The following is a 14636-nucleotide window of genomic DNA, read 5'->3' as shown; positions in this document are numbered from 1 at the left end:
CTTATTAGACACTGTGTGTCAAGGTTTACACACAAATTCATTTAAGCCTTTTAACAATCAAATGGAGCTTTTAACATCATGCCCATTTTATAGGTCAGGCAAGTGATATCCAGGGAGTTGAATTACCTGAATAAAGCCTCTGTGTGGAGTGCAGGGTTAAGGTACGGACAGGAGTGGGGCCGTTTGCCAGTCTACTGTCCACCTGGGGCTGGTTTGAATAGGCTTGTGAGAAAGGTCTGGATATCTGGGCCCTTCAATGTTAACTGTTATGGAGGTGTCTTCTTCCAACACATGCTGCATCTTCTCCTGTCATGGCTTCTCCCAGTGTCCCCTTCAGCTGTGTGCTCAGAGGCTGTCATTGTCACATGCTTCACACGGTTATTTCTTGAGGCTATTGAAGAATACAAGCTGGTTTCCTTTGCTTCTGGTAGACCCCAAGCTCTCCCATTTGTATTTTCTTGCTGTAATTCTTCCCTTCCTCTGGGCTGTTAGACTTTATCTCAAGGATTGGCAAAATAGCTCAGTGGGTAAAGGTGCTTGATGTGCAAGCCTGATTACCTGAGTTCACTCCTGGGAACCTATATATAAAGGTTGAAGGAGAGGACTGCTGCCACAAAGTTGTCCTCTGTCCTCCACACCCGTATCACAACACATTAGTATTAAATAAACACCTCAAGTTTTAAAAACACAAGTACCTTCAATGGTTGCATGAACTTTCGCATCATCCCAGGCTAGGGGAAGGCTGGGAATCGGGTCTGAGACCAGTTGCACAGCACCTGCTGGGCTGGGCTGGGCACTTCATTAGGTCTGTTAGAAGCACCATCTTACTTAAATTTGACGTCTCTCAGAAACATTTTTTAAACCTTCTTTTCAGATGAGAAAATCAACTGGGAAAAGTAAAATTGTTCCCTCATTAACTCGGGGCCACATCCAAGGGTGGAACCATGAGCAGTTGGGCTAGAACCTCCCACAGCCATCGTTTATCAAGAAAATGGCCACAGACGTGCCCATACACCAGCCTGATGGAGGCAGTTCCCCAGTTGAAATTCCTTAGTTAATGCGGTGAAGACAGGGTCCAATCCCAGATGTATCTAAGCCACAACTCATGACTGCCCTGAGTCCACTGCCTGCCTTCTTGAGGAGGGAGGATGTGAAGTAAACAGTGGAGAGGCTTGGAGAACTCAAAGGCCAGAGGGCAAGTGGGGTGTGCCATGGGCAGTGACTGATGTGGTGCTGTAAGCAGCCAGGTTCTGAAGGAGACATGTTGACCTAACTATGTTCCCCAATACTGATACCTACCACCCATTTAAAACCTATTTCTCTCAGTTTAAGTATTGAGCAAAATTTTGAATTCCTAACCTGTCCCAAGCACTAGATTGGCGATTCTACACCCCCTAGGTAGCTCTCTGGAGCACAAACCACAAAATGAGATGCAAGTTCAGCTCTGTAGTGTGTTGTTTTCCTGGGAGGTTGTTTCTTACATCTTTGGTGTATGGTAGTTTTAAGTTCTTCATGTAAAACGGTGAACTCTGAATGTCTTAATGTCCATCATGTTTGTTAAAGACTTCGAGGACTGAGTAAGTGGGGGTGAGCAATGCGCGCTTAAGCACTTGCAAAGTATTTGAACCCCATCAGCAATAAGAAATGCACACTGGACATAGAGTTGGGGGTATAGATTCAATCGCCAGGTCAAAAAGATGGAAAACAAACCACATTTGACATGAGCTATTTGTTTACTTTTAAGAAAAAAAAAAGGGAGTTAGCCTGGCACCCAGGAGGCAGGTCTCTGTGAGGCCAGCCTGGTCTACAAAGTGAGTTCTAACACAGCATGGGCTACACAGAGATACCTTGTTTCAAAAATTGGGTGGTGGTGTATATTGCTCCTGAAAGCATGTGAGACAGTCTCTTCTTGTTCTAGTAAATCTACTGTAGCGGGGTGTGGTGGCTCAAGCCTGTCATCCTAGCACTTAGGAGGCAGAAGAAGGCAGATAATATTGTCAAGGTTACCCAGAAATAATAATCAATTGAGGCTAGTTTGGGCTACATGAAACTCAGGCTTAAACAAAGGAAAACAAAATAAAATAAAAACTATTCTGAAATGCACACTGTAGCAGAAATAACTGTGTTAGCAGATTCATAGCTGTTCAGGTTTCTTGATTGACATCACAATCAAATTGTTAAGTATATTAGTCACTATAGTCCTAGTGTAATTATGAATTTTCCATTCATACCACAGAAAGGCAAGCTACCTTTGTTTTCTCAGTTTGTTCAGTTCTCTTCTGTGTTACAGTTGATGACGGTAAAATGATTTCTCTGCACTTTTATCCTGTCAAACCTCATTCTCTGATTTATTCTTACTCCCAAACTGAAGCCATAAATACAACTGACATTTCCCAATTTTTTAGGTGGAGTGGATTCCTTCTTTGTGCCATTGCAATGTTTCTTGTGATATTCCCAATGTTTACTTTTCCAAAAAAGCTTCCACCTCGACACAAGAAAAAGAAAAAATTTTCTGCTGATGTCGTTATCGACGATGACATCATCAAGGAGAAATCAAACACAAGTGAACAAATGAACAAAAAAGTTTCTCCAATGGGCTTTGGAAAGAATGTCAGAGGTAAAGTATATCTCTTAAATGAATCCATGCATGGTACTTCAGCCAGGTGCTCTGCCAAGTGTGGGCCCAAGGAGGAGTGGCTCGGCGGTAGAGAGCCAATGCCAGTCCAAGGATGTGGCTCAGTGTAGAGGACCGAGGTCTTGAGTTTGACGCTCAGCAGGGCCCCAAACTATGAACTCTGTGACTCCACACCAATGCCCCCCACAGGTGTTTGGTGCTTGCTGGCCAGATAAGGATTGCATTTGAGAGGAAGGGCTACAAATGTCACTTCAGAAATTTGAGAGAATGAGATCTTCGAGGGATGGTGTGGGACAGCACGTGCAGGGTGGGGTAGCGACACAGAGCGACAGTCGAGAAGAGGGACAAATAAGAACAAAACAAAAATGACAGGTTTAAAAGATATAAAGAGACAGATATAAAGAGGTGCAATGGAACCCATTGCGCTGTAAGCTAGTTTTTAAAGAGAAACTCAAGCGAATGGTTTTATCTGTTGAATTTGATAACAGTAATACAAAGTTGGGCTTATATTTTGCAAGTCTTTAAAAGTAGGGATTCCATAGTGGGAGAAGAGAAACACTCTCAAGTAATGTCTTCTCTTACCTCAACGCATGTGAGGTGACACAAGCTTGACACTTACGTGCACACATCATACACACCTACAGAAACGAATAGTGAAAAATAAAAATGAAACCTAAAAGCAGACAGACAAAAATCCTAACAATTCATTTTGAGTGTATTTTGCAAAAACTATTAGTAGGTGACAGATTAAATAATATAAATGGCCCGCCCTGCAGGAAGTTTAAGGGTCACTGCTTTAGGACACAAAGATACCCATAACTAGATGAAGCATTCGCTGCAATTTCTGGCGTCGGAGTTCTAACAGCATGGTTACATTGTGGAAGGAGAGCTCACTCTAGGGCAGTAGTGGGGGAGTGGAGGGCGATCCTGACGGAAGTATGAAATTCACTAGAGAGAGATCCTACTCTCTGGTGACTCTATCAGTTGTTCCCATGTGGCTGTCCTGGCAGAAGGACATTGGTAGAAGGGACTATCATGTTTTTTCATTTATCTTAAAGATAATGAGTTTAGCACACCTTTAATCCTAGGGTAGGGCAGGGGTGGACCAGGGCAGGGAGGTTTCTGTGACTTTGAGGCCAGCTTCGTGTCTATAGGGATTCTAAGCCAGCCAGATCTAGACAGTGAGACTGTTTCAAAAAGGAAAGTGATGGTGGTGGAGGTAGTAGCAGTAGCAATAAATAATAACAATAAGTTCATTAAAGTTAATTAAACAGTGTAAAACCTTGAAACTTAAATGGCCTCTAAGTAGGCAGCTTTGGTCTATTGAAAGACAGTTAACCTCCTTCGTTTGAGGAGCCTATGGGTTCATTGTTGTCAGTTTTGCTTCCTGAATTCTTTGAATTAACTTTTATATAAATTGTAGAGCATGGTGTTTATCAAATGCTTATGTGCATTTTGACTATGCACAGAGAGACAGATGGGTGGGATAAAGTCACTAATATGCCATAGAGTTGTCCCTACAACCTAAGAAGGATAATAGACTAGAGCATTGCTAGAGACTACTTAATAAAAGCAATTATCAGTACTTAGAAAAAAGCTGTTTCTTTCCATTTTGAGTTGTAGATGTGACCCCCTTCCTCCCAATGACGTTGTGACAATGTGTTCTTCTTTTTTTTTTAATTTCAATCAATGAATTTATTTCAGCTATTCAACTCCTAACACCTAGCTCTGATTTATTTCTTTATCAATGGTTCCATAACCCCATTAAAATAAATAAAAAGTAAACAAAATTTTTCTTGCCGTGCATTCTATTTTCTGTAAAACTTCTCAGAATAATTTTTTGATTGATAAGCATTAGGAAAATTTATATTAAAACAAAAATTAGGATTATAAGGTTGAAATTTTAGATATTAGTACTGACAGATTTTAATGTGAATGCCACATTATTTATTATATATCTCAGAAGTAAATTGATGCAGAGAATATTGCAACCTGGCTTGGTTATAAGATAAAATCTTAAAGGTTAGATCATTAAATTTGTTAGTATATAGGTGTCTAGTCTAACCACAGCAGACCCATGTAGGTTATAAATTTTAATAAACTTCATTGCCTACAATATTGTTTACCTGATTAGTATTCTTCTCTAAGACTGCTATAATTTTCTGTTCTTTAGGCACAGGCATCAATAAAATGCGAATTGAGAAACTGAGAAGTTAAAGCTAGCAAGTATCATATGACTTAATTAAATCACCAGAATTGCTTTGCAAGTTTTTAGGGGAGGACAATGTGTTCTTTTGTAACTGCGGAAATGACTTCTGATACTATTGTGGCACCAAGGGAGTCTCTGTGGCTTGAGCTCTCCTGTGTAGGCCAGCCCACCATTTTCACAGCTTCATTCTGGACCATCGCGATGATCGCATAAACTGGTTTATTTCACATTTAATTATGTGTGTGTGCACATGTACCCGTATAGATACAGGTACCTTTGGAGTCCAGAAGAGGGCTCTGGGTCTTCTGGAGTTCGAGTTATACACGGTTGTGAAATGCTTGATGCTGGCACTGGGAACTCATCTTGGGATCAGTACCACTTAAGCACTGAGCTATCTCTCCAGCCTCCACAATTGGTTTTACAACTTAATTGAGATGAAGTTGGTATTAAGTAATTTAAAACATACAAATATATTTAGAATCTTAATTTGAGGGAATACAAAGTAGACTCAAGGGAAAAGATAAAGGCATGGCTAGAAGTATTTATATTTTATAAATCAGGGCTTCAGTGTGAAATATATCAACTGAACAGTAGAAGGGGGTGTTGATATCAAGGGCTAAGGTCCATAGAACTGCTGATGTTCTTTCTAAAGATGTATTCATTGTATTTTATGTGTATGAGAGTTTACCTGCATGCCTATCTGCACACCACTTGCATGCCTGCCACCTGTAAAAGCCAGTAGAGGGCGCCAGATCCCATGGGATAGAAATAACAGGTTGTTACCTGCCTGCTATGTGGGTGCTGGAAAACAAACCCAGGTGCTCGATAAGAGCCAAAAGTGCCCTTCCCTTTCTAATCTGTTTCCCTAGTCCCTGAGGCTTTTTTTCTAGAGACTTCAGCTGTCTTTTCTTTTCATGGATCTCTGCCCTGTCCTCTTCCCAATGCTTTTTGAAACTTCCGGAGTTATGTGTGTGTGTGTGTGTGTGTGTGTGTGTGTGTGTATGTGTGTGTGTGTTTCTAGCATCATATCAAAATGAGAAGAACCTATTCTGAATTTAAGACTTATTTATGGAATTTTACATGCTAATTCATTAGTTTTCTTACTCTGCAAGGCGTTGTGGGTTTCCAACTTTTCTGCACAGGTGTGGATCATCTGGTGTGTGTGTGTGTGTGTGTGTGTGTGTGTGTGTGTGAGTGTGTGAATGAGAGGAGTCTGAATATGTTGTGTAGTTGGTTTGTGAAATTAGTTCCCAGTCTGATTTTCTTGCTCATATTTCTAGTAAATTCTCATGTTTACTCTTTTTCTGGATTATAATGTGTAACCCTCCTAGATGTTAATTCTTGCAAAATGGATTCTCTAGCTGGTTGTAGATTGGAAGTTCCAGACAAAATCTCATGCAGCCTCAGCTGACCTTAAACTCATTATATAGATGAAACTGGCCTTGAAACTCTGATCCTCTTGCCTCAGTCTTTGAATGTTCAGATTATGGGCACATCCCACCACACCCAGCCTGATTTACTTGTTAAGCAGAAACACTGTTTTAATGGGATATACTGAAAAATCTCTTGCTAAAAATGTCTTAAACTATATAGATGGTATTGGAAGGACGTTTAACTGAAGCATTTAAATCAATTCATTTATCTTGTGTGCACCATTGTTCCTTATAGTATTTACTGCAAAGCAGCTGGTGAAAGTGACAATTCTAATATCTAATCCAGCTTGGAGAAGGACAAATAAAACCTCTGGGTATGAATTCAGGCTTGGGGTGATCATGGAACGGAGGCTGAAGGTCTTATATTACAGACTTGTTTAGATTTCATTCTGAGTTAAAAGGGAGTTTGAGTCCCGAGTACTTTTTCTCTCTCGTTGTCTGGAGCAGGGTTTCCTTTCATCATTATTTTTCTGTGCGTATCCATCAATACCAGCTCTTTAAAAAGGGAAACTGATAGCTCAGCTATTGATTTGTACTTCCTTAAAAAAGAAAACAATTTAGGCTTTACAGAATGGTGCCTTCTTGGTTTCTTTTATTTGTAGACAGGGTCTTGCTGTGTCACCAAAGCTGACTTTGAATCTCTGGGTTTAAGTGACCCCTTGCTAAGCCTCCCATGTACCTGGGACTAGCAAGGCATGCTACCACACCTGGTTAGAGGCCTGTCTCTTTAGAAGCCCTTTTGTTGAGGCTGCTAGAAGAAAATTCATTGCACTTCCTACTTTTTTGCTTCCCCGTGTTGATACAGATGCTGGTAAAATCTGACTTAGGCTTCTAGATTCTTATAAATTATGTAGAATGGGGTTGTTGTAGATCACCACAAAGAAGAAAGTCAAAACTTAAGTGTGTCTGCATTGCCTTTCAACAAGAGATTAACATTGATTCCATCAAAATCTTAACAAAAATAAACACGTAAAATATTTAAGTGGATCAATGTTCCTGTGGTTTGAGGCCTAGAATTTTAAGACCTTTCCCATTTACCTTAGCATCTTTCTCCATAAAACAAAACAAAGCAAAACAAAAATAAAAACGGTGGCAGTTGACTTTCCTTTATGTCTACTTTTAATCTTAATTGTTTCCTTTTATTAATTTAACATAAAATAGAAATTCTTCTAGCTAGGATTTTGACTGTGTTGGTGTGCAATGTTTATAATCATAACCAAATAGTGAAGTGATTTTATAATTGTTGTTGTAGTTGTCATTAAAGGATAAAGTCAGGGTCTGGGGAGACAGCTCAGCCAGGAACGGGCCTGCTGGGTGAGCCTGAGGATCTAGCTTAGGACTTCCAGAACCCATAAAACTCTAGTGTCGAAGTTCACTGTGGTCAGTTTGGGATAAAGATGGGGTAGATCCCATAGAAGGTTTCAGACTGGGTTATAGCTGTTATGAAATGAGTGAGCTGTGTTTTCCAGAATTCCCTGGGGGAGAATTGTTGTGAATCACAAGACATCTGGGATTCGTCCCAGCCGTGGAACGTCTGCTTCATATGCACAAGGCTCTGGATTTGATTCCCAGTACCACGGAAGAACCATAAAGAGAGGATGGAACTGGCTGAGGGTGGGAGACTGAACACTTAGTGGATACACTGCAGGTCACCTGATCCCTGTAGAGGTCGGGTAGCCAGGAGTCCCAGGTAGAGAGAATCAAGTGCGAAGTGTAGATGAGTTCGGAAATACTGAATAGGTTTCTGGTGCTTGACACATTGTTGATCATATGCAGTGGACTCCTGGATGGTAGGGCTAGGGAGGTGTGTGTGTGTGTGTGTGCGCGCGCGCGCGTGTGCGTGTGTGTGTGTGTGTGTGTGTGTGTGTGTGTGTGTGTGTGCGCGCGCACAAGTTTGCACATTGGGTCATATTGTGGAACACCTGGCAGCAGGCACCCCAGTCTTTCTTCGAATTCCTTCCTACCAGGGAGCTGTCAAAAACATTCTGAGAGGGAGATCAGGTAGGGGATGTGGGGGGTGGGGGTGGGGGTATCGAGAAAGTGGTGGACAAAGCCCAGGTGAAGTTTGCCCATAACAGAAGGAAAAGCCAGCCTGCTCCATGAGCCCTTGTCTCCCCTGCCAGTGTAGATGCTTTTCACTTAGCTGCCAGAGAAGTCTAATAAGTGTAACTCTATTCTCTCTCATAGGACTTCCTGGATCTAATGCATGGTTGTATTTCCATCCTGTCTCCTCCTTTCAGTCTCATCTGCAAACCATGCTTAAGCACATTGGGCTCATTGCTGGTGCAGACATATGCTGACCCCAGGGCCTTTGCAGCTGTTGTTCCAATGCTGAGGGTGTTCCTGACCGCAGCTCCTCAGTTTTCAGTATGTTGCTCACCGAAGCCTTCTTCAACCTACTTAAAAACATCTCCAGTTCCCCTTCTAATGCTTCTGAGCTCCTATGATCCCCTATCTTCCCCTCAGGCCTCCTCACACACCCACGAGGCACAGTTGTCCCTTGGTATCTCCAAGAAGACTCAAAGTGCTTATGTAAAGAGACATAGTTTTTGCACATACATTTTTGACACCCTTTTTTAGACTTTGGGCCATCTCTAAGAGTTTGATTATGTTCTTTACAACATAAAGCCCACGCGAATAGGCTATATGGTTTTGTTTATGATCCATGACAGGAAAAGTTCCCACATGCTCAGGGCAGATAAAAATTTTTCTGTTATTTTCCTCTGTGGTTGGTTGAGATCACAGATGCAGATCCCAGGGTGATTCAGGGCTGACTGGAACGTCCTTAATCTTTGTTGTCTCCCTGGTGCAGCCCCATCCCTACTCATCACGTACATCGCTGAGTTAACCCCACCAAGTGGAACTCAGTAAATATTTAATGGATGATTGCTCAACTTAGCACTTATTTTAAGGTCTGAAAACATCCAGACTCATCAAAATGGATCTCATTCAGGATGGGTCTCATCTTGGTTAAGCCCCTCTGGAAACAGCATCATGATAAGCTTGGGGTGTGTCTCTGTCTTCTTGGTTAAGTCTAACTCCAGTCATGCTGGTGGTGATGGCTGAGCATCAGATATAGAGAGGGAGATGAAGCTAAGATGAAGCTCAGTTAACAGGCATGGGAATTAGCAGAGAAAAGGACAGAATTGGCTTGGAATTTCCAAAAACTACCCAGCCTTAGTGTATGTGGCCTTTGCTGAGTGTTGCTAAGAAAGTAAAGAACTAGAATGTGGAGACAAGGTTTTGACTCAGCAATGTGGGTTCTACAGACTGCATCTGTGAGCCGCACTGACTTGGCCCTCCTGTGTGCAAGCTTGATTGGGCTGCACTATAGTTTGATGCTTTGTAACTTTTATTGAAGGCTATTGTTGGGTTCCTAGGCTTGCCCAAGGATGGTTTCCCAATGCCCCTTTCATAAGCCTTCTTTGACACAATGGTTCTCAAATTTATCCTTCTTCAGCATCATTAGAAAGCTCCAGGATTCCCAGTTCAGGTGATCTGGATGTCAGAATTTTAAATAACCATCCAGGTCTCACTAATGTTATGGGTTGAGGAACCACACAAAATATCCATTGCTTTTTATGATATACAATAAGGAGAAAAGCTTTGTTTTCTACAAAGAAATTAGAGTGTTTCTGATGATGATGGTGATGGTGGTGGTTGTGGTGGTGACGGTGTGATGATGATGGAGGAGGAGGCGGAGAGCTCTTTACTTTGCTGACCATGAGTCTCATTCTACACCCATGTCTTCCCCTTCCTTGCTCTTCATGTTCTGCTCTTCTTAAGCCCTCTACATTTCTAATTTTTTTGTTTCATTTTTGATTTGCACTCATTTCCTTGAGCCTTTCTTTATTTTCTTGTAGTTGACCATCCCTTTTTTATTTGGACATCTAGATGATGAGCTAAAAGACAAGTAACAATAGGCCAAGAGTCCCTAGGGATGAGAGAGAGCTCTACATTTTACACCCAGTGCAAACTGTCTGCAGCGTTACTCACATGAGGAGTCTCCATTCAGAAAGATGGATAACAGTGCTCATGAGTGCTGAATCTAAGCAAGCAAGGGCGCACCATGACCTGCTGATTCTTACTGATGCCTTTCAAGGCATGCCATATCCTGCTGTAGCTGCCAGCGGCCACGGGTTACTGGGTTCCCGAAAGGAAAGATGGGGGTTGGATGGGAAAAGTAGTGAGAGAAATAGTGAGCCAAGACAAAGTTCTCTGATAAAGGCCAATGTTTACTATGAGTCTGAACTTATAAATGGGGGTGGGGTGGGGTGGGGGACCCATCCCCTATCACGCCAGGATCTCATTGCTTTGTCAGGATCCCAGCTTTGTCAGGAAAACAGGTTCAACCTCTCAGCAGGTAGTGCTGTCTTGGAGGAAACCAAAAAACGTGGCAGGACAATAGACTTTACCTAGGCCTGAAGACTCCACCCTAGGTGAGCTAGCAACTGTGGCAAACCAGGTCTGAGCCAGCCTGTTCAAGGCTGCGGGGAGGGCACAGCCTGCTGACCCTTACCGATGCCTTTCAGGCGCACCATTTCCATTTCTGTCAAGAGTCTAACTCAGTGGCTCAGAGATTCTGTGGCTAGGCTGGAAGGTCACCGCCATGAAGCAGGGGTTGCTGCACACAGTGCCTGGGGGATGGCGGGGGTTCATTTAGAATATTTTTGTGGGGTCTCATCTTTGGGGATCCCCTGGGGTCATTGGTTTCAAGGAACAGGAAGTAGGGATGATATTTGTCTCATACTGCAAGATAAATCGTGCTGATTGGCATGTCCACCACAGTTTGGACTCAACCTGTGGACCTGTTACTTCTTTTTTAGCTCATCATCTAATGTCCAAATGAAGTCAGGGGAAATGACCAGACGTACAGTACTTGCCAAAGATGGAACTAGGAGTTTTCATGAAGAGATGCTCAAAAAAGCTGCTCTATGTGATTTTAGTGTATACAGATACTGAAGGAAGAACCTTGCAGAGCCCTAGGGTGGGGAAAGTAGTGGGATTGACCAAGAGGGAGAAATAGGAGTGAGTCTGGAACCTGGATCAGACCAGTCATTGGAATTTCTTTGGGAAAGTGAAGATTTAAAAAGATATTGAAAGAATAGAATTGATGGGTTACATTTATTTTTAGAAAAACGTGACAGAAGAACATTGATCTGGAAGCTGAATGTTGACAGGAGGAAGCACACACACAGGCAGGTCATAGGGGAGGAATTTTCTTCTAACTAAAAGAGAGAAAAATAAGAGTGTAAATGGAAGGTTAAAATACACTGAAAGTAGCGTGAAGTGATTAGCATTCTTACACATGAATTGGAACCTTGAGGAAAATGTCAAATTAATTTATGTGTGGTCTCGTAATATGAGCTAGCATATCAAAATCCTTTAAGCTGCAGCTTAAAGAGGAATCCCTTGGTTACTTCAACTGAAGCTTGTGAGGACCCCTCCCCATTTATGTGCTGTACCAACAAATCTGTGAATACTATATTCTCTTTTTTTTTTTTTTAAGGAGGGCCCGACCTGCATGGAGAGGAAAGCATGTCTGTGAGAAGAGTCACTTTACTGTCAGGCGTTTTATTTTTTTAAAGATTCATTTATTTATTTTATGTAAGTACACTGTAGCTGTCTTCAGACACTACAGAAGAGGGCATCAGATTTTGTTACGGATGGTTGTGAGCCACCATGTGGTTGCTGGGATTTGAACTTGGGACCTTTGGAAGAGCAGTCGGCGTTCTTAACCACTGAGCCATCTCACCAGCCCCACTATATTCTCTTAATAGCACTTTAATTATTCTTTAATGAACGTTTAATTCGTAATCTTATCTAAAATTGCTAGACATTTTTTACATTTATTTTTTTCCTGACTTTTAAAAATTAATTTTGTAGGTTAGCATAGAAAGTGGTGGCTTTCTTTAGCTTCAAAGAGCTGTCATTCAGATGAGTATGGACCAGCCCTTCTTAGCTCTCAGTGTATTTTATGTGTCTGTACCAAGGACACCTTCATCTTGGGACTCATGCTCTGTGAACCTAGCCATTCCTGTAATGAAATGGAGTAAGGAAATACCCATGCCATTCATTGCAGTTTCTCATATACAGATACTCTTTTCAGTATACATGGCTGTTGTGATGCAGTAAGGAATGCTAGTGAATAAATACATTCTAAGGATATTTTAGTGCCTGTGTAGGCCCATGATTAAAAACTACTGCAGCCTCAGCAGAAGCAGGTACACTGAGGGATTTTAGTGTGACATGTGTTCATGGTTCTCCCAACAGGAGAAATATTTCTCACTGAAAGTAAGCTCTCAGTAAGTATTTCTCTTCCCCTTGAAAAGATGGCTGTGGCTTTGTCTTTGCTGCAAATGACTGGGATTTGATGCTTGCTGCTTCCTAACTTGTTAGTCTGACAGACGCTTCAGACCACAGTTTTACCTAAAACATTGCATTCATGTGTCGGTGCTTGGTTGGGTTACAATGAGCACGACAATATCTTCTATCTACAATGCTTCAGGGAAGAGCCAGCTGTAGGCCTGCCTGCAACAGAACTGATCAGAACAGTTGTAGCCCTATTCACACTGGGACTGGTCAGAATCAGCTATAGTCTTACTCTCACCTGACTGGTCAGCACCAGCTATAGCTCTACTCACATTGGGACTGGTCAGAACCAGCTATGGTCCAATCTGCACTGAAACTGATCGGTCTTTCATAAATATAGGTCCCTTGTCAATTTCCACAAGAATGCCCTTACTCCATACCTCAGATTTTCTAAAACTTAGAGAAGCCAGCAGATCCATTGAAGCATATGTCTTCCCTTTGTGAGTGGAGTGCCATTGTTCTCTTTGTCTAGAGGTGTATGGTGTCAGGGCCACCTAAACTGCCATTGGCATCTGTCTGCATGAAGCAAAGGACCTGCCAACACTGTTAACATGTCTTTTATACATATTTTCTTTTCTAAAAGAACAAAACAAAACCAGGGTCTCATTATATAATCCCTGGCTGACTTGGAACTCAATATGTAGACTAGGCTGATCCTGGATTCACAGAGATCCGTTCTGTCCCCTGAGTGCTGGGATTCAAGGTATATACCCGAGGCCTGGCCACAGGTATTTTCTGAGTGTTGTTCAGTTCATGTAACATGCTCTTGAGTTTGGGCACTTTACATTACACACTTCTTCCAACATGACTTCTATGTAATGTAGGGGGGTGTTTCTTGGTTTCAGTGTGGTGTCTCCTTAACGCTGGATTTGACTTGGTGGTAATCACATTTGGTTATCTGCTAGGTTGTCTTGTCAACCCTGAATTTGATATTTTTTTTTCTTACTATCTGTCCTGGCTAGTTTTGTGTCAACTTGACTCAAGCTGGAGTTATCACAGAGAAAGGAGCTTCAGTTGGGGAAATGCCTCCATGAGATCCAGCTGTAAGGCATTTTCTCAATTAGTGATCAAGGGGGAAAGGCCCCTTGTGGGTGGGACCATCTCTGGGCTGGTAGTCTTGGGTTCTATAAGAGAGCAGACTGAGCAAGCCAGGGGAGGCAAGCCAGTAAAGAACATCCCTCCATGGCCTCTGCATCAGCTCCTGCTTTCTGACCTGCTTGAGTTCCAGTTCTGACTTCTTTTGGTGATGAACAGCAGTATGGAAATATAAGCTGAATAAACCCTTTCCTCCCCAACTTGCTTCTTAGTCATGATGTTTTGTCCAGGAATAGAAACCCTGACTAATACAAATTGGTACCAGCATAGTGGGGTATTCCTGTGACAACCTGACCATGTTTTGAGGAGGACTGTAGAAGGACTTTGGAACTTTGGGCTAGAAGATCCATTCGGTGTTAAGAGCTCTGTCAGATGTTGTGTTGGAGCTTGGAAGATAATGTTGAGAACAGTGCAGAAAATGGAGGCCTGGCTTGTGTAATTTCAGAGGGAAGATTAAAGACTCTTATCGGGGCCATTGCTATTTTGATTGTGAAGATTCTGTGGTTCTGGTTAGCTGGGGCTGAAGAATCAGTTGTGATTAACAAGATACCAGAACTACTAAAGTGAAAACTTTGCATTACTGGGACTATTGGTGCTGGTTAGCTGGAGCTAAGAAATTAGCTGTGATTAAGAAGAGACCAGCATCATTGAGGTGACATCTTCTGGGAAGTGTTTTCTGAAAGCACAAAGAGGCTGTGTTCCAGAGATAGCCAAAGTTGTACCTCTTGCTGCAGCAGGACTTGGTAATGTGTAAGAGTCACCCAGGTGGTATTGGTTTTGAAGATATGAAGGGGTCATGCAGAACAGCTGAGGCTCAGCACTGCGATAGGCCATGGAAGGCCATTGGTGAGGTGCAGCCTCAGTTGAAATTGATGGCCCAGGACTGAAGGGG

General features: G+C 42.2%; 1 protein-coding gene across 2 annotated transcripts in view; it reads left to right on the top strand.

Moving 5' to 3' along the window:
• Positions 1-14636, top strand: part of Slco5a1 (solute carrier organic anion transporter family member 5A1) — a 129690-nt gene that overhangs the window by 54189 nt on the left and 60865 nt on the right. For both annotated transcript variants that reach the window (XM_021174954.3, XM_085835670.1), the window contains one exon: positions 2406-2617. In XM_021174954.3, the coding sequence (XP_021030613.1) occupies positions 2406-2617 (212 nt within the window). The remainder of the gene's footprint in view (positions 1-2405; positions 2618-14636) is intronic.

This window comes from Mus caroli, unplaced genomic scaffold (assembly GCF_978045245.1).
Source record: "Mus caroli unplaced genomic scaffold, Mus_caroli_1 scaffold_1, whole genome shotgun sequence".
Taxonomy (NCBI): Eukaryota; Metazoa; Chordata; class Mammalia; order Rodentia; family Muridae; genus Mus; species Mus caroli.
Note: the sequence above shows the minus strand (reverse complement) of the source record. Positions and strands in the feature narration are given on the sequence as shown.